Source organism: Magallana gigas, chromosome 1 (assembly GCF_963853765.1).
Source record: "Magallana gigas chromosome 1, xbMagGiga1.1, whole genome shotgun sequence".
Lineage (NCBI taxonomy): Eukaryota > Metazoa > Mollusca > Bivalvia > Ostreida > Ostreidae > Magallana > Magallana gigas.
The window spans coordinates 58,293,580-58,315,545 of record NC_088853.1 but is presented as its reverse complement, the minus strand read 5'-3'; the positions used below and the strand labels follow the sequence as shown (position 1 = coordinate 58,315,545).

Here is a 21,966-nt window from a genome sequence, read left to right as displayed (position 1 = left end):
AAGACTTGGCCTGGGCAAAACAAAAGATTGGCAGTTATTAATCTGCCAATCTCAATAAACTTTCAGGATATTTGATGGACTAGTATATTTGTATTCGCTGTAGATATTGCTGCAAAATAATGCGTATTTCGAATTGACAATTTCTATTTACTAACCATATTTGAGTGTTAAGCTTCGAATTATAAGCAAGATACAGAGATTTGCTCGCACTTGTGTGGATGCATCCTTAGGTAGTGAAGATTCAAATTTGTGAAAATCATGACCCCCGGGGGTAGGGTGGGGCCACAATGGGGGATCGACGTTTTACATAGGAATATATACAGTAAATCTTTAAAAATCTTCTTCTCAGAAACTAATCAGCCAGGAAAGCTGACACTTGTGTAAGTTCAAAGTTGTGAAAAATCATGACCCCCGGGGGTAGGGTGGGGCCACAATGGGGGATCGAAGTTTATAATAGGAATATATACAGTAAATCTTTTAAAATCTTCTTCTCAGAAACCAATTCGCCGGTAAAGCTGGAACCTGTGTGTAAGCATCCTCAGGTAGTGCAAATTCAAAGTTGTGAAAATCATGACCCACAGGGGTAGGGTGGGGCCACAATGGGGGATCGAAGTTTAACATAGGAATATATACAGTAAATCTTTAAAAGTCTTCTTCTCAGAAACTACTTCGCCGGCAAAGCTGGAACTTGTGTGGAAGCATTTTCAGGTAGTGAAGATTCAAATTTGTGAAAATCATGACCCCTCGGGGTAGGTTTGGGCCACAATGGGAGGTCGATGTTTTACATAGGAATAAACAGAGTTATTCTTTAAAAATCTTCTTCTCAGAAACTAATCAGCCAGGAAAGCTGAAACTTGTGTGAAAGCATCCTTAGGTAGTGTAGATTCAAAGTTGTGAAAATAATGATCCACAGGGGTAGGGTGGGGCCACATTGGGGGGGTCAAAGTTTAACAAAGGAATACATGAATATAGGGTAAATCTTTAAAAATCTTCTCAGAAACTAATCAGCCAGATGATTCTATATAATTTTTTAAACTTTGGCCCCAGTACAATTCTTTGGCCTCACGAAAAGTTTCAGAGTTTGATGTACGTTTATATCCCATATATAAACTATTGTTAGGGATCTTTTTTAGAACTGCAATACTCAACATATGATATGACAATAAAATCATCCTGTTAGAAAAGGGACTAATGATTATAAACATAAGAATACCAGGAGAAAATGGATTTTATTTATACAGAATTTACATGAATTATTGTACATTGTCCAGATAGTTTGTATTATGACTCCATTAAGCTGATTTTATCATACCTATTGTTCCTCAGGTGAGCGATGTGGCCCATGGGCCTCTTGTCCTTTCAAGGCAATATTTAAGTTTAATTTGGAGAAGGCTAGTTTTTCTCCTTTCCTTACCAATTGATCTCCTGGGCCAGGTTGATTGTTATAATGTTAATGAGAAGCTGTCTGACTGACGACTTCATATTTTCTCCTCTTATGATTTCACCTTAGTATAAAAGAATTACAACTATAAATTTACTCCTTTTAAAAGATGCAGGCGCAAGTAATAGGGAGTCAATTCCCAAATCTAATTTTTAAATAATTGTTTAATTCAATCACCATTGTTTATGTCAAAAGCTGTATTTTTTTTAAAATATGTTATCAATTTTACAATCTCTGATATATTGGTGATATACATGCATATTCATCAGCTTGCATAAGCTCATCTTTTGATGGGGGGGGGGGGGGGGGGGAGTAATATCAAGTACTTGAACATCTCTTCCTTTTCCTCAAGGTTTGCAGTTGATATCTTGTCCAGTTTCTTTACAATTGTTAGTAATAATTCCGTATTTAAGTTCACTTTCACCTCTTCTACAGTCGCAAGTAACTTTCTCTCAGCACCTGATCCATTACCGACTGGCAGAACTTGCTCCATTTGGTAGTGTCGAATATTGGAATAGTACTGTAGGGTCAGGGTATGTGTACAAGTTAATGTAGTTGTACTTTATTTAATATATATGAATATTGTATTTAGGAACGACGTAACAATTCAGTTAATGTTCAAAGACAACTTTCAGCTAACAGTTGTTGTAGTCCACTTCAGGTACATGATTACTTGACTGTAAACCATCTTTATTGAAGATGGTTTACTAAAAACCATTCAATGATACAACGGAAATGAAGTTAAAGGCAATTTTGAAAACCCTGGTCAGAGATATAAGATAAGAAGGCATACGAGGAAGACCATTTCATCCTTAAAGCCAGGGCACAAGTGACAGATCTCACAGGTCACTGAGAAGAAAAATATACGTTTCATGGCATAAAAAAACCCAATTAACTGGGTCAAGTGTCTATCACAAGATCAATGCGAAGGGATTCCATTAATCGGTGTTCAAAATATATCAACATCCCTAAGTCCTTGCTGAGAAGTATGTTTTTGAGCTAACCGGTTGTAAAAACATGGCAGATTCTAGAATGGATGAACGCATTTCCATTCCATTCCATTTCCAAGAAAAAACATTGTAAAAAGTACAGGAAAAAAATACTGAAATATTCGATAGATATATGTATGAAGGCATTGCTTTTTCAATGGTTTATGTCTCTCATTAACAACAATTAGCCCTTTAAAAATGCTATACCCGCTTTAGTGGGTTATGTTGTTTGCACAGTTGTACGTGTTTTATTTTATGTTCATAGGAACATTTTAATTGTCAATCAAATTTTTTGTTAAATATAACTATTTTCAAACATCATGCATAATAACACTTCCAATGCGTTGTTCTAAACTGTTAGCATTGCTGGTGCCGTGAGCGTGACACAGTACTCGTGATATCGAAAAAAATTAATAAACCGGTTTCATTTTACTTGTTGCATTATTGGAAATATTGGTTTTATTTTACATGCATTTAAAACACCATCTGTTTTTCAATACTAAAGCATGAATAATTTACCTCCTCACATATCATATTAGCATATTCACCTGAACCAGACTGGGGGTATCCGTCAGAACACGAGGCGTGTTGAAAATCAATCTTATGAATAAAGGCACATAATAAACAATGAAATTTTACACTAAAATTAATATGATCAATACCTAGGATAAGAGGATAAATTTTACTTTTACAAAATGGTACGACAATGTTGTCAATTTCTCTAGTTTATTATGCTATTTTCTTCAACTGACAGTTAGTTTAATACATATTTAAGTCTAACAATTTTAATTCTTGGAAGTATTATAGTATTTTGTTTGAAATTGAAACATAATACGTGTCGACAAACGGGCTTGTATGAATTTCGTTTAGACGAGTTCTTATGTTGAAAAAAATTAGCTTTCTTTGACACTTGAGTTTTTGTCAATATGCATAAGAAAATCCAATAAGGTAGATAAAACATTTATATTTTTAATAGTATTTATTTGCATTAAAGCAAGTTACCGGATGATTTTACCTGACAAAACACATTCAAAGAATTTATCCTCGGAATATCTCTTGTGTGTACACACTGTCGTGTATCCGCGCCGGTAGTGACGTGTTTGGATAAAGTGAAAATGGTGGTTCCGTTTGCTTCTTGAAAAGTTTTCGTGTTATTTAAGGCATACATTGTCTACTTTTACAGGAAAAAGATCGTCAGATCTATTTAAAAGTGTTTAAAATCTGTAAAGTTCTACGAAGTTTATGTTAAAATTATGTAAATAAACAGTTTATGTCGATTAATTTTGAACAACGGAACAGGTTTGGATGGCCTTGTTTTTCAAAATAGGAACGGTTTGGATACGCATCTGATACGGTTTGGATGTAATTAATATGTGAGTGTAAACAGTTCCTTTAATTTCCCCTCGCGAAGGGGATATAGCATCGCTACTGTGCGATATACATGCCCTCATTGAAAAGCATGCTTTCAATACTGTGAATATCATCATGTGATAGACATATAAAGTCACATTGTTTAAAATAATAAACATACATGTTAAAGACTTGTGCATTTAAGCCAACAAAACTTAATATACCGTAATTTGAATTTAAATTTTACACACGCTCCAAGTAACTTGCAATTGGCTTATAAAAATGGCATACAGAGTGCTTTACAAATATGTTAAGTCTGTTGTATAATCATTCCATCAATATTAATTTCGAAAGATTCAGCCTTACCAAAATCTTTACCGACACAAACACACATGTGTTTACGACAGTTTCAATTGTTATGCTTCTATAACGTTATTGGCTTTAAACGTGAAAAAATAAAAGAGATCAATCAAATACAGAATTATACCAACTTTAAAAAATTTAAAGTCTGTAAAATCAACTAATGATACAAATATTGTTTTTCTCTTTTAAAATTGAAACGATATAATATATAGATACACTGCACAGAACAAACCGTGATAACGTGGATTTTTAATTATTAGTATCCTGATATGGGTTTCATGAAAATGAAAAAAAAAATCACTTTTGATACAGAGTATTTAACTTATCAAATATCATACTTGTCTAATTTTTTAAATTAAAAATTGAAACGTCCCCAAACAACTTTTTAGTTTTGCAACAGCCTAACAACTGCGCTTTGGCAAATTTTTAACTATGAAATTTTTATCATTATACTTTCATGGTAAATACTAACGCCGGTTTAGTACATTTTCTGCAGTAACGCCACCTTCATTTCCCGCATGAGTCACCAAAACGTCTTGATATACAGTGATACATATTTATCGTTTTGATTTTCTGATGAGAATTATGATTGAATAAATTTACATATAAAATGACTGTTTACTAAGGTCTCGACATCACTTGAATTTTTTGGACCAACTATTTCTAACAACAGAGCAAATATATGACTTGGCAGACATCTATGGTACTTTGTATTATATCAGTATAATCACTGGGAGTGAAATAATTGTAGAAATTTCTTTGTCTAGCGATGTACAGGCTTGGTATTGAATGAAAACGAGGCTCACTTTCATAATATTATTACCAAGCACGTTCTCCGTTAAACGTACTTCACGATTATAAATATCATTTCAGAATAACTAAAAAAAAACACATCATATAGTCGCTTGCCATAAAAGTAGTAGATAGTTGTCTGTTAAGGTGTTTATATGATGTATTGCTTTTCAGGTTAAAGGTGAAAATCTTCTCTTTTTTTTTTCTTTTTTTTTTTTTTTACATTTTATTGTGTTTCTCATGTTTCAACTCATATTTTCTTTATAATTTAAAATTAAAGAAAGTAGTCTTTTGAAATGTTATTAAAAAAAACTTGATGTAACTATATTTACATTTTTCAGTGTTTTTTCATGTGATAACGCTAAGTATCAATTTGTTCATATTCAGTCCAATAAATTCAAATGACGTTTGCTTATTCAAATATTTAAAAGTACAATTGCTTTGAATTAAATTAATATAAGTAATAAGAAATTATTCTTTCGATATTGTGAGGTGTAATTTCGTTTCGAGCGTTATTGGGTTTGACCACGCCCCGACCAAAATAATCAACTTATGATATTCGATCAAAGAATGATTCCTTATTTGTTAAATAATCAATTTCTGATCAATTATATACTTAATACATTTGTATACCATTTAATCAGAGAAAAAAACATGCTTGTCTAAAGAAATGAACTTTGTCATCCAGTTTTAGTTCCCTTCGAACATGTGGAAGTATTTTGGTTTCATCACATTTATAAAAATGTCGGACAGGAAAGAAAAATTCATCGTCTGTACATTATGTTCTTTTTACCTGACTTAAAATACATCTTTTGCATGCTGTGTAATTGAATGACCCAATATTTTTTTAAAAAGATGTATCTTCGGTTGCACACCGATAAAATGCAAACTGCTCTCTTTATGTCTAAAATATCAAAAATGCTATAACTTTAAATTATTCAAACCGTACCATTTGCACAATTTATATTTTAGCATCCAAACCGGAATAAATTATTTATCCAAACCGTACTACTTCTTTAGCAGGTGCATGAAGTTATTGCTATTTTTATACATATTAATGTATTAAAAAAACATCGATTTGATTTTATTTGGTTAATTTAATGTTTTAAATAACTTTTGGCTGCTTCAGATTTTTAGTATGTATTATATTATCTACATAATCTAAAAATAGTTCTTGGTTTTAGCGTTAAAATGACACGTAAACGATTGATTTTTCTACAAATAAGTCGTTTTTATTAACGATGAACAAAAATAACGCATACTTTTTTCAACTGCAAAACCTTAAGAAAATTATGAACGACTATTACGATATTTTAATTAATATTTACCTCGTTGTCGATAGAAAAAAGGACACAACACTCATTGTTTTTGCAATGGATACGCCATTTTCACGTTATCCAAACATGTCACTACCGGCGCGGATACACGACAGTGGTACATGTCTGGTTGATTTCACACGTTGAGTTCGAACAAGCTCCAGCCAGCTCCTAAATGTCAAAGGTGAATCTTTATTATTAAATAAATCCCTTAAAATCACAGTAAAATTTTAATGATCAAACGTGCAATTTATTAGATATGAAATATGATAGTTATGGAGGAACTCCCTTTACGTGTATATAGAGGATATCTATATTGTGTGATTTTATATTTGCTTTATCCAACGAGTTGAAATGGTGTATATATTTGCGAGGCTTGCCGAGCGAATATAACCATTTCAACGAGTTGGATAAAGCAAATATAAAATCACACAATTATAGATGTTCTATTTATCTCATACAATTTGATTTATATTATGAAGCTTTTGAGACTTGTGTGACCCGAACTTTTTTTCTTTCAAAGATTAAAAACGATGATGCAACGTTGTGTTATGCGGCTATTGTGACCTTGCACAATATAATTTAGTACGTCATTTCTGAGATAAATCTAACTTTTTTAATGTAAAGTTTCACTGAAATAAACCTTAAATTAATATTTCTAGCTTAAATAATTTCTCTTAGAGCTTATTCACTTGACTAAATGGAAATTCCGATTAGAAGAGTTGAATAATCAAGTTTGTTGACATACACAAAGTTGCGAATGCTCGTTAGTTTGAATTGACTCGAACGAGGAACAGTTGTTGATGTTTAATAAAACAAACACTAGGCTAGCCTTATGATTCGAAATTGAAAATAGTGAAAAGGATAATTACTGGTGGTGGAATAAAAGTCTTATGAAACATTATTTCGGTAAGTTCTTGTATATAAACACAACCAGAGCGCTCTGTTTTCATCGCGTCGTCAGGATGAACTCCTTGATAGTTATCGTAATTTGCAGTTTTATAAATTTCACAAAGCAAATTGAAAGTTGGAAGTGGGCTAAACTTATCAAAAATCTTGACAAACAAGAAAAAAGGGTCTTGTGGTTACGGTTATGAATAACTTTGCAAAAATGGTGGGGGAGGGGGGGGGGGTACCCCACTCACAATAACCCCTCGGTTCCGACGCATGTGCTACGCAGTTATGTGTTTTCCTTCATATTTGTAATTTAAATCTTTGACAAAAAAAATTTCTATTAACTTTTGTAGTAGATATAGTTATGTTGAAAGTACTAGCAAGTCTTCGAAAATAGGTCACTGAAGCGTTGAAGCGAGGGGTTGTGTCAAAAATAGTTCGGTCCGGAAGTATTTGATAAAGCATCACCCGTTTGATATAGCGAAGGTTTATCACACGGGTAATATACACCACACGTATGAGATAAAATGATATTAACATGTACTGATTGTTTGACATAGTTAGTACGTTGACGTCATGGAGCGACGCGTTTCTTTGAGCAACGCATTTGGCTATTGTTACGCGCAACACAGCAACATTTAAATATATTCTATTTAAATCAGTGGTTTAAAAAATAGGCTATTTAATACACTTTATTGCTAAAACAGAGCAGTCGAGGCCCAATACGATAAAATCACAATGTTTTTACCGAATTGGACACTTTTCTTATCGGCGATAATTCGGGAACTAGCCGAACACTCGCCGTATTTTTCGCTTATATTCTATTTGATAAAACAGAAATATAAACAGTTATCCTCCACTTTGTAATCATTAAAAAGGTAACTCGTCAATTAATAATTCTAACTAAATGTTAACCTGCAGTACCGATCAGACCCAGCCTATCACCAAATTAAACCTCGACTAAACCCGGGATTCACTTTTTGTGTTTAATTGGGGTTTACTCTGGGTCCACTCTATCAAACCTGGAGTTAACCCAGAAGGTAAACCCAGTGTTTAATTGGAGTTTACTTACTTTCTTCTATGTTGGGTCTGATCGGTACTGAACAGATAACACTAAGGTAAAACGTAACATTTTATTACCTTGGTCTTCTTTTTCTCTGTTGCAGTGAAGACGTTTCATAAACATTTAGTTACATTCATAACACAATTATAATTTACGAACAAAGCTAGAACAAATGAAAACAATCGCAACATATAATTTACATATTACACGGTGATGAAAAACTCCCAAACGTTTCAATTGTCTAGTCTTGTGTCGTTTATTTCTGTTTAATTAGGAATGCAAGATATGAAAAAAAGAGTAATGTATATTTATCACTGTTCCGTTCTATTTTTAAAATATTTTTAAATGCTTTTTTAAAAACCTAACCATATATTTGCAATAGTACCCCTACTTAAAGTTGAATTAAATGTTTAATTAAACTGTCTTTCTTCAATATATAAAGTTTGAGAATGCTAAGCCTATAAAGCGCATTTACAAAAGCATCGAATTTTTATTAACGATCTCTTTTATCATAGCAGATATAATCATCTTGTGGAATCTTACTAGTTTCTTTTTTACTACAAAAACACTTGAATCAAGCAAAATACTGGTTCTTCTTTTTAAAAAAAATGATAAAAATGGGACTGAAATTTATCAAATGATTTGCAAAAATATATCTTAGCGTGTTTGCCATCCATTTTAAGTAAAACACTGTTTAAAACACTTACATTTTTTTTTGCAGATTTAAGAAAAAAAATATTAAAAATACAATCCTGATTTTTAAATTAAAATAGGTATAGTGATTAATCAGGAAAAAAGTACAAATCACAATAATTATCTTGAAATTCAAATAATATAAAAAGGATTCGATAGCATTGTCACATACCATATAAATAGTAAATAGCCATTTAAAAATGTGCTGCATATATATATCTTGTCTTGGGATAGAGTATAGATAGTTAATATAGATTCTAATACATCTTCCTTTGGCCAGTGTTCCTTTTCACTGTATACCCATCCAGCACTCTCCATGTACCTAGTCTCTGCTGTCGTCTTATTTTCGTTATTGATTTCACAGTAGTTAGCCCCTTTGTAATAGTTGACAGATTTACACCCTGGTGTTTTTATACATTCTATCACATGTAACTGAGTTCTGTGAATGACTGGATCAGTTTCCTGTCCAGTCTGTGTCCTCGCTGAAGTTTAGAGAAGCCCGGTTGTAAGCTGCAATAACACGACAAAAGGACGCTAATTAAAACCCAAGGGCTTCGGGAGATTTGGAATAGCAACATTGTACTGTAGAAAGATACAGTTTATTCAACCTTGAACAGTGCGAATGCGCACTTTAGAGTAATACTTTTCAATACCGTTTGAGTTTGTATTTTATATTGAGTTTGTATTTTAGAGATTTTAAAGATTTGATTTATGGAATAATGTGCAATCAATAAACACTCAAATGTTCATCAATTTTAATCGATCTACCTTTGCTAAGGTTAAACATAAAATCTTGAAAAATTATTAATTACCTCATATAATATTCTTCAGTTAATATTACATTTTATTCTCTCTCTCTCTCTCTCTCTCTCTCTCTCTCTCTCTCTCTCTCTCTCTCTCTCTCTCTCATTGTGACGGAGTGATTTTTTTATAAGGTACATGTACGAAATACTTTGTTATGTATTTATTTTTCAATTCTTTTCAAATACACAAAATATCGACATAATTCTTTGTTATGGTTATGTTCAGTACTTTCTTTCATCATAAGTGTATAACATGCCCTTCATCTTCTTAAGGCAAACAACATTGTAGTAATTTGAATTTAAAAAAAGAAATGTTTTTCTTTGTGTAATTTAGCTTTCTATCAGTCAGGCATGTGTAACTGGTGTTTCTTTAAAGGTAAAGACCGAAAGTTAGAGTATTAATATCATAAGTGATCATACCTGATCACGTCAAAAATTAAAGTTAATTTGTCACGTCTTTTATCAATCTCTCATGAATTTATTGTTAAATAAGTCAAATATTTTAAAACCTTGATTAATACATAAATCGCATTTTTATTATTATTTTTAATATGTTAATATTTATTAAGAAGCATTATATTGTTCCATAGAAACAAATTTCACGAAAACCTTTTTTTTTTTACCTTGAACAACTTGAATTGTGCATTCATAAATAATAATGTAAACTGTACTAGTATGTTTTTTACTGGGTCTTGTAATTCATATTCTGAATTTATTTCCTAATGGGTAATCAATATCCATTGGATTATTAAAATGAATATTTGATAAGTAAATTACGTTCTCCAAAAAATGGAAGAGAAACAAGTCCAATAATTTTAATCAATACACATTTGCTTGTAAAAGTTAGGCTCTTGAAGGACAATAAATTACCTATAATTGAATACTCTGCAGTTATTTTCACATTACATATTTATTTGTATATCTATAAAAAATAAATCACTTCATTATATGTAGAACTTAGTGATGTAACATCATAATTTGTTTAAGAAGTTCAACAAGGTACATGTTGAGTATTTAACATCAGCTTCATGATTTCTTGTTATTTTAGTGATGTCAACTGATTTGTATGCGGCACTTGCTATATCACAGCTCATGAATTTGACACGAAGGAAATAATATATATATATATATATATATATATATATATATATATATATATATATATATATATATATATATATATATATATATATATATATTTCATAACGTGCATGTATCACACTTGACCTCGTCAAAGTTAAGTAAAACCTGGCATTTGAATTTCATGAAAACAGTACATGTGAATGCGAAAAAGCAGTAAAAATCTTTAAACAATTACTCTTTGAATTCCTCGGTTATTTATGATTTTATTTTGTATGAACGTATCGTAACAGCGCGCTTGGAAGCAAAGCATAGACCGAGTTTTCAAAGCCTTATTATAATTTATCAAACGACGAATTAAGGAGAACTGGTGCTCAACAAATTAATCATTATATTTACCTTTTATTATCTATTTAGAAATTACTTTTTAAGCAATTAGTATAACATGTACATATATTCAGTACAAAAAAAATATCATATACTCCAGAATTTGAGTGTTGTCCTATATCGATTTACGTATCTTTACAAGAAGAGTTGAACAGAACAACAATGTCCACGACCATCCAGAAATATTTGTTTTCTTTGTGTTTTTTGTATTGAACATTATTAGCTAAAAAAGTAAAAGGTACTTTATTGGAATGTATGCTGTATATATAACAGAAGTCACTCATACAAAAGATAATTTGAATGAGAAAAAATCCCTAAGAGACCCAGGAATCAAAAGTACAAGTCTTTAGATTTAACTCCATTACGCTACTCGGTCATGCGTGCAAATAAAGAGTTGAAGTACTAAGGTGTATTTTATAAAGTAGCCAGCATACAATAGTTAACGAACTTTTATATAATACACAAGGTAGTTATATCCCCATGTTATTTACGTCTTCCGAAATTGTTACAGATGAAACGTCAATTTAATATCGTGCGCTGTTGTAGTTAACATAAAGCAAATTGCTTGTTAAGATAAGCTCGGTTTATTAATTGTAAAAGTAAAACCACTTATGTTATCATATCGTAAATTTCCAAGAAATATTAAAAATTGAATGTGTGTTATCGATGTTTTGTTTTATACTAGAATTAAGATTAAAAATGTATAAAATTTTCACCAATTCGGTAGTTACACAAACCAAAATCAATTTCCGACAATTTAATCAAGCCAAACCTAATCAGGATGGTTTAAATATGATGCGTCCTCTCAGATCTGATCTGATACAGAGTCACTTGTATTGTAACATTAGGGGCAGTTAAGTTTAAGGGGTTTTTTTCTTTTACTTTTTTTTCAAAAGCTAACCGTTGTTCATGATAAAATGAATAAAGCTAGGAAGGAACTAATGAGCAATATTGACTGCTGAATAAGTATAAAGAAGATACTTTACTTTTTTAACATGGTAAACGTCTCACATTTATTATGCCTAAACATTCAAAATAGAAGAATTTCACTGACAATAAAATAGTTTAGAAAAGAAAATGAAATGTACGATTGAAAATCTTGAAATGGTTCCGATATCAATACTTTTCGATAATTATGATATTTCAATTAGTGAACTGTCAATAGTGAAATATTTAGAACGATCAAAGTCACATCACAAAAAGTAAAAAAAAAAACTTGGTCCATTAAAGCTGAAAAAATAAAACTTACGCCTTGCATTTTATGGCGCAAATAGCATTGCGCTAGTTTTTTACTTAATGACCTTATTTCATGATACTCTGTAGATTTACTTATTTTTTTAAAGTTTCAACTCCATTACGCTACTCGGTCATGCGTGCAAATAAAGAGTTGAAGTACTAAGGTGTATTTTATAAAGTAGCCAGCATACAATAGTTAACGAACTTTTATATAATATACTAGGTAATTATATCCCCATGTTATTTACGTCTTCCGCAATTGTAACATGAAACGTCAATTTAATATCGTGCGCTGTTGTAGTTAACATAAAGCAAATTGCTTGTTAAGATAAGCTCGGTTTATTAATTGTAAAAGGAAAACCACTTATGTTATTTATTCATTACAGCTTGTTTTTCAACTCTCATCTGCAGCGGTAACATCCTCGTTGCTTCACAACGACTTTAGCTCTACTTTTGTCAAAATTAATCGTGATCACTTCATCATATCGTAAATTTCCAAGAAATATTAAAAATTAAATGTGTGTTATCGATGTTTTCTTTTATACGAGAATTAAGATTAAAAATGTATAAATTTTTCACCAATTCGGTAGTTACAAAAACCAAAATCAATTTCCGACAACTAAATCAAGCCAAACCTAATCAGGATGGTTTAAATATGATGCGTCCTCTCAGATCTGATCTGATCTGATACAGAGTCACTTGTATTGTAACATTGGGGGCAGTTAAGTTTAAGGGGTTTTTTTTTCTTTACTTTTTTTTTCAAAAGCTAACAGTTGTTCATGATAAAATGAATAAAGCTAGGAAGGAACTAATGAGCAATATTGTTTGCTGAATTAGTATAAAGAAGATACTTTACTTTTTTAACATGGTAAACGTCTCACATTTATTATGCCTAAACATTCAAAATAGAAGAATTTCTCTGACAATAAAATAGTTTAGAACAGAAAATGAAATGTACGATTGAAAATCTTGAAATGGTTCCGATATCAACACTTTTCGATAAATATGATATTTCAATTAGTGAACTGTCAATAGTGAAATATTTAGAACGATCAAAGTTACATCACAAAATGTAAAAAAAAAACTTGGTCCAATTAAAGCTGAAAAAATAAAACTTACGCCTTGCATTTTATGGCGCAAATAGCATTGCGCTAGTTTTTTACTTAATGACCTTATTTCATGATACTCTGTAGATTTACTTATTTTTTTTAAAGTTTCAACTCCATTACGCTACTCGGTCATGCGTGCAAATAAAGAGTTGAAGTACTAAGGTGTATTTTATAAAGTAGCCAGCATACAATAGTTAACGAACTTTTATATAATATACTAGGTAATTATATCCCCATATTATTTACGTCTTCCGCAATTGTTACAGATGAAACGTCAATTTAATATCGTGCGCTGTTGTAGTTAACATAAAGCAAATTGCTTGTTAAGATAAGCTCGGTTTGTTAATTGTAAAAGGAAAACCACTTATGTTATTTATTCATTACAACTTGTTTTTCAACTCTCATCTGCAGCGGTAACATCTTCGTTGCTTCACAACGACTTTAGCTCTACTTTTGTCAAAATTAATCGTGATCACTTCATCATATCGTAAATTTCCAAGAAATATTAAAAATTAAATGTGTGTTATCGATGTTTTCTTTTATACGAGAATTAAGATTAAAAATGTATAAATTTTTCACCAATTCGGTAGTTACAAAAACCAAAATCAATTTCCGACAACTAAATCAAGCCAAACCTAATCAGGATGGTTTAAATATGATGCGTCCTCTCAGATCTGATCTGATACAGAGTCACTTGTATTGTAACATTGGGGGCAGTTAAGTTTAAGGGTTTTTTTTTTTCTTTTACTTTTTTTTTTCAAAAGCTAACAGTTGTTCATGATAAAATGAATAAAGCTAGGAAGGAACTAATGAGCAATATTGTTTGCTGAATGAGTATAAAGAAGATACTTTACTTTTGAAACATGGTAAGGGTCTCACATTTATTATGCCTTAACACTCAAAATAGAACAATTTCACTGACAATTAAATAGTTTAGACAAGAAAATGAAATGTACGATTGAAAATCTTGAAATGGTTCCGATAACAATACTTTTCGATAATTATGATATTTCAATTAGTGAACTGTCATAACTGAAATATTTAGAACGATCAAAGTTACATCACAAAAAGTAATTTTTTTTTTTTTAAATTAGTCGATCAGGTCATACTAGTATTGTCGCTTTACTAGGCTAAGCCAATCATTTAAAAACGTACGAATTCGTGATCCATATAGTGTAAAACTGTAGTAGGATGTTACTAACGTAGTAGAACATAGACTATACATTTTAGTTTGATGTACCTGTAAACAAAACAAAATAAATTGGATATTGCCTAATAACTTTGTAAAAAGCAAATAATATCAAAACTTCATCTTTGATATCTTAACAGAAAATAAATAATCAGAAAAATCGATATCAGGTATTTCAAGAAGTTTTATGCTTTATTTTGTCAATGATAAATATGTAAGCTAGCACCAACGTTGTCTTCAATACGAAGATATATCAATCTTTTGAATGTATTGCCCATATTCTCCATGATATTGTTGATTCGTTTAAATTCATGGGGGCCATTTTTTGTTGATTACTTAAATATTACAGGTTCATGGGGACGACATTTCGGTTATTAACTTATACCAACATAAATAGACATGACTTTGGAACCCTAATCTATTAATTCATGGGAGATGTTAATGTGGATGAGAGGTACCCATGATTCTACGAAAATTGAGCCACCATTAAATCTAATGATTTCACACTATTTATGTAGTCTTAATACCTACTATGTTTGACATCACATCATCCCTATATTTACACATTGTTTGTCACCGGCCCCAGTCATAGGCGTTCCCAATAAAAATTTTTTTATCTTTTCTGTCCCTATACTATATTTACGTGGTGGAATGAATCTTTTATACGTCGATTTAGGTGGAAGCGTTTTTATATTACAACGATCTAACTAATAATACTCTGTAGACAATAGAACCGAACTTCAACTGTTCATCTATATTTTACTTCCTCTTATAACTTAACATCCTTTCATCTTTACAAAAAGGTCAAGATGAAAAATAATAACACTGTTGTTTTGAAAAAATCAAGGCTGTGATTAGTTCGTCAGAAGCAGAAAAAAAACCAATACAAATAATTATGCCCCTTTTATTATCACTAGTATCTACAAGCTAACTCGTGAGTAGATAGGAAACAGCTTAACGATGTCAAACTGAAAAAAGCCCGTCTGTATATGTTTTAACAGTGCGAAATATTATATTTAAGTTTATTGAGATCTATTTTAAATTCATACTTAAAATTTGAGAAGAAACATCATACTAAGGATGTAAAGGGGAAAAAAAATCATCATTAAATGAACAAGAAGTTGTTTTACTTATTACCTGTATGCAAAGATTTATAATATTAAGTGGTATTGTTTTCTTGCTTTGATATTAGTCCTGTATGAAACCGAATTTACATAAGCAATAAAAGCGAATAAATGGACCATCGATTTTGTATAACAAATGTTTAAAACATATTGATTTGAATAGGGCAAATGTTTACTGATTGGTTAATCCTTACGAATGATTGTTTGAACTGTTGTATAAATTCTTAGTTAATGTTAAATACCTTATCAATGTATGAGTAGCCATTATGTAAATGTAGATGACGAGGACCTAAAATGAAATTCTTGGCAGTGATTTTATGTATTCATTGTTTAACATTGATATATTCTTCCGGACAATATCTACTTTCTTCTTCGTACTTCATTAAACAAGGGCATGTTTCCGAAACCACTGATCTGGGCGTTTTCGCGGTTCACAAACTCGAAATTCCGTCTATTGTAGAGTGTGCATTGCAGTGCGGAATGAAATTACTTTGTAATGCTTTTGACCTTTGTACCTTTGACGGTTATTACACGTGTCGATTCCGCAGTGGACACGCAAACCTTTCAAATACCACTACACGATGTGAACTTTTCAAAATTACAACTGTAAGTACAGCTTTTTACGAACTTTAAACCTTGTAACATTTTTTTTTTTAAAATATAAAACGAGCAGGCAGAATCCTGCTTCAAAATTTGACCAAATAATTTTCTTTCAGGGTAAAATAACTAAATAAATAATTTTTGGTCATTTAAGAATATTCATTGACAAATGATTTTTAATACCTTACTCATAAGTTTTAAAGGGGAAAACAAACTGGTTAAGTTTGATATCCTTGCCAAACCTTGTTCGAAAGGGGGAATGAGTGACAGAAAAAATGGAAATGATATCTCTTGTAAGTTTCTTTATATCTTAAAAGACAATGTTACCAAATACAGTATGTTATATTTTAAAGATTATAACGGGTGATAAATTATAAATTAAATAAACCTAAATCTTACCAAATGGGGATAAATAAGTGTCTTTCTTTACCTCTGGATATAAAACATATCATGTTATTGTGTTTAACGTAAGCGTACATTTGCACGAAAAAATCAAGTGTATTCAATTTATTGGCATCACAGCCGCCATTGAAATGTAATCCATAGTAAAAAAAAATATATGCTCTGTATAAAGAATTTTTCGTTCTAATTTTTTAAAAATGGAAAAACTATACTAAGTTAAAAATTTTGGTCAAAAATAATTTTTTTTCGATTTTAACGTTTACAATGCTCCGGTAATGCATTTTTAATAGGCAATCAAAATTTGAATGTCATTTGTTGAGTTATAAGCGAGTTACAGAGCTTAAAATATTCTTCCCTTATACAAAGCTTTGTACATTTTGAAGTTGAAGTAAATATTCCAGTTTTAGTCCTGAAATGAATGTGTTAATTTTTAGGAACCATTATTTATGCTTAAAATGAATGAGAAGATACAGAATCAGCTTGAAAAATATTTTTTACTGGACACGAGCCTTGTTTAGCTGATGAAGAATAGTGAGCCCTGTATCTTGCTTAAAACTTATCGACTGGCACCCAAATTTCATTTGATCGTTAGAAAGGCATTCCTAAAGCATTGTATATAATAAAAATATAAAAATAAAATTTGACCAAAATTGTGACCATGCCCTTAAAAGGGGCATGGCCACGATTTCGGTCAAATTTTATTTTTCTGTTTTTATTATTTACAATGCTTTTTGAAAGCATTTCTAATGATTAAATGAATCTTGAGAGTTAGTCGTAGAGATATGAGCAAGATACAGGGCTCACAATTCTTTGTCATGTAAACAAGGCTTGTGTCCTGTTTTTGTTTACATGGGTTCAATATACCAGTAAAAAATCTTTTTCAAACTGATTTGTATATCTTCTTATTCATTTAAAGCATAAATAGAAATTTCCTAACGTTTAACACATTATTTTTAGTATAAAACTGGAATTTACACTTCAACATTCAAAATGTAAACAAAAGAGCTTTGCTTACATAGCAAATAATTGTAAGCGCTGTATCTCACTTATAACACGACGACTGACACTCAAATTTTGGTCAACCAATACAAATGACTTACTAAAGCATTGTGAACATTAAGAACGGATAAAAAAAAATTGACCAAAATCGTGCCCATGCCCCTTTAACATACACTCCTGAATTTTCACTGAATTATTCGAGGGAAATCAATAACGTTCAATCGCACTTTCCTGGGCCTTCCTGCAGAGCTCGGAAAACGAACTCTTATGCATATCGAAAGCATTTATGTGACTACTTCTATTCTTTTTAAAAATGTTTTTATTTTAATATAAATTTCATGGCAATGTATCGTATGTTGTTGTCTAAACTACAACTAAACTCAGTGATTTAAACTTATCACGAACACTGCAAAGCGGAGCATCCCCTCGCGAAATGAAATATTGTGGGGAGGAGGATACATTATTTAGGATAACTTATTGATGTAATTAAAGAGACCATATATATTTACACTGTATTGTATCCATGGAAGGGGAGAGGCTCATTAACGTAATTGTACAAATTCTCCCATTACTAGTGAAAACACATAATAAATGTTTTAAACTTAGGTAGTTATTTTATTCGGTTTATTCAGTGACATACATTAGGCATTCAGACAATAAGTATAGGCTAATTTAAGTTCCATTATGAATATGAAACACAGCTAAGATATAGCGATTTGAAGTATGTCTTATGGAAAAAATTCGAGTAAGTATGTCCGAATTTTAACTCCAGTTGTTTTAAAAGAGTAACACACCTACAGCGATAAACATGAAAGTTATCCACGGTTAATAATTTGACGAAATTTGTCAAATTATCTTCTGAATTATAAACCTGTTCTTTTCTCTAGTAATTCGGGAAATACAGTCCAAAATTCGACTCAAACGGCTGCTTGTTTTGAGTCAATTCAAATAAACTTAATATTCTACTCTGACTTCAGTTTTTTCTCTTTGGACATCTTTCTAACTCCCCATTTTTATAAAGCATTTGTTTCTTACCTTTACAAGGCCTAAATCCAATAAAATATAAAGTTGTTGATTTGAAGTGTTTTCTTTCGCGAAGCGGAAATATTTAATGTCAAGTTGTACATACAAAATTATTTTAAGTGTTAATTTCTTCACATAATTACTTGCAAATGGACAGGGTTTGTCCTTACACCCTGCTCATAAAGTGTACAAAATTTGATAAACATACATGCGAGAGTTATATTTTAATTTTGCTTAAAATACTGAAAAGGACACACACACACACACACACACACATACATGCATTACCGACCATTCGAGGACTATGACACCCCACCTTCCTCCGAGGACCATACTTTCTAATTGAGCTATTGTTTCAAGATTCGGTACTTTAATAGGATATGGCTCTAGTTACACTATGGGAGGTTGCAGCATGCAGTATTTAGGTAATTAAAGCATGGTATTTTCACTATGCTTTAGAGGACGTTCCGGTTTCGTGAGAGTACGTTGTGTTAACTTGAGAGGACGGTGTGTTAACTTGAGAGGACGCTGTGTTAGCCTTGAGAGGACGTTGTGTTAACTTGAGAGGACGATGTGTTAGCTTTGAGAGGACGGTGTGTTAGCCTTGAGAGGACGTTGTGTTAACTTGGGAGGACGGTGTGTTAGCCATGAGAGGACGGTGTGTTAGCCATGAGAGGACGGTGTGTGTTTTAACCATGAGAGGACGTTGTATTTATCTCCCACAAAGCAATCAAAGTTTTTACTTTTGATCAATCTTACTATGTACTGTAAAAACGTGCGACATGTGTTCGCAATGATTTATTATTTTTCATGCACAATCGGGAGGTGGTATCAAAATGCGTAGGTAATATCCTGAAGTAGAAGGCACTTTTATTATTTCCTGAGAATTTATTTTATAAAGATTGAATATACCTTAAAATGAACTAAACATATGAATGTAACCAATCATGGAAAACATAAGCTATGAAGGACAACAGTTCTGGAAATAAACTTAATAAATTTCTAAACTTTAAACAGAAAATATTCTTAAAATTACTTGTTTTAGGGGTTACTTTCCTATCAAAAAACAGTGTCGACAACAGTCGTCAATTTCAATTTTTTTCATAAAATCTTTGCAATGCATGTAGTCTATATTGTTTGATAAGAAATTCCTCTGAAATTGGTGTTGGAACTGAGCTCATTACATCAAAATTAGCATTTAGGATGCATGTCATATGCTAAATGTCATATGCAAAAAAAGCTTACATCATGAGATTTAACAATTCAGTGTATTTGATTTTAGAAAAGGAAAACCTCCAACATACTAGAAACCGATATGCTAAATGGAGTGGTGTTTTTTTGTATGTTACTAGTACTTGTTGTATTCATGACTACATGCCAATGTATAATAGTGGATAGTAAATAGATATTCCCCTTAAAACTCGATAGAGAAGTATTTCTCTCTGAAAACTGGCCCCAAAAAAGTAATCCCCGAAATAAATTGCACAAGAATTGTATTTTCCTAAAGTAAATCCAAACAAATGATTTTTATTTTTAAACTTTCCAAAAAAAAAAGACAAAAGACAAAAGATATTCATATCCTATGAACAAAGAGGATGTTGCAGAAAATACTGCTAAATTAATCGAGAGTATGGGAGTATGGTGTTCCAATAGAGCCACTTTAAAACTTCGTTGTGTTAGCCGTGAGATGACAATTTGCAGTAACCTTTAGACGTTTTATCACATCCTTTATATTCTGCTTAAACGATAAAATAGCTACTTTTTTCACAATACTTTTAGTACATCATTTTTAGACGCATGACGTTAAAATAAGAAAGTAAAATTGGTAAGTAAAATATGGTAATAACGAACGGTGTTCAAAATCAAATGTCCAAAGGAAAAAATACAAAACAGGAGCAGAGCAAACAAAAATCTCTACAAAAATTAAAGAGAGGATCAGGTGGTGATAACGAACAGTGTTCAAATTCAGAAGTCCAAAGGAAAATTACAAAACAGGAGCAGAGCGAAAACGGGCCTCTATAAGAAATTAAGAGATATGATCAGTTGCCATGGAGGAGTGAGCATCCTCTGCTGACCGGTCACACCCGCCGTGTGCTCTTTGTGGTAATCGGGAAAACGAAAAAACCCGTAGACAATTCGGTGATTAATAATGGTCTTACAATACGTATTTAAAAAAATCCTCAGTCAGCATTCGAACTAGCGGAAGTATTTTATCAAATTGTTTGTAAGTAGCTAACCTCGTTTTAGAAATTGTTCATAAGTAGAGCATGCCCCTGCGTATTGAATCAAATGAGAGACAAAAATTCCATATGCTTTTTTTCTTTCTATCTCTCGTATATAACTCTTTCGCAAATTATCATAAATTTTTTTTTGCACCAATACCATATATATGTGAAATTTTAAAAAAGCTTCAATAAAATGTTTCAAAAAAGCAAGTAAGCAAACTCCATATGCAGGTGATAAAGGTATATTGCTACGTAACTAAGGTAAGTTAACGATAGAATAATTGATGCATCATGTTTCTCATAGAGAATTGTTGTTATGTTATTATTAACGTCTTTATCTGGTAAAATATTTAAATATGAAATAGATGACTCAGACTGAATCCGGCAAAGTATAAATTGATCTGACAACCTAGTGTCAGGCTAGAGAAAGAGAATAAAGAGACAGACGGACAAAAAGGTTTCATGCAAAGCAACTTGAAATCGTAATTCTTCCCCGTTATCTTTTCTCTGACGGCCCAGATACAATATATTCATCACGTACATTGTCGACTTACAGTGCGACACAACAATGTTACTGCCACTGCCAAATTATTTCTTGATTCAACCTATTGATATGTTGTTAGCTTTTATTAATGATTGATGAATATAAATTCACAAGTACAAGATAAATTACTACAACTGAAATAAATGATGAGTGACAACAAATGAATATACATGCATGTATCTCTGATTCACAAAAAATGGGTGCATCTTATTCAAGATATTCAAATGATACGTATATAAGGTCAGATAATCAAAATAATACAAGAGAACGTAATAAAACGTATTAACTAGACCGCATATTTAGATGGGGATAGGAGTGGTATGAACCCCTTCCCCCGCTTTTTG

At 31.5% G+C, this 21,966-nt stretch overlaps 1 protein-coding gene across 2 annotated transcripts in view; it reads left to right on the top strand.

Annotated features, from left to right (window-relative positions):
* LOC105341201 (protein jagged-1-like) overlaps positions 1 to 21,966 on the top strand; it is a 332,190-nt gene that overhangs the window by 270,516 nt on the left and 39,708 nt on the right. Inside the window, exon 1 of one of the 2 annotated variants that reach the window (XM_066076554.1) lies at positions 16,088 to 16,435. The exons of the other annotated variant lie outside the window; for it this stretch is intronic. Within the exon in view, the coding sequence (XP_065932626.1) occupies positions 16,124 to 16,435 (312 nt within the window). The 5' untranslated portion in view covers positions 16,088 to 16,123. Of the gene's footprint in view, positions 1 to 16,087; positions 16,436 to 21,966 lie in introns of those variants that run through there. 2 annotated transcript variants of the gene reach the window in all.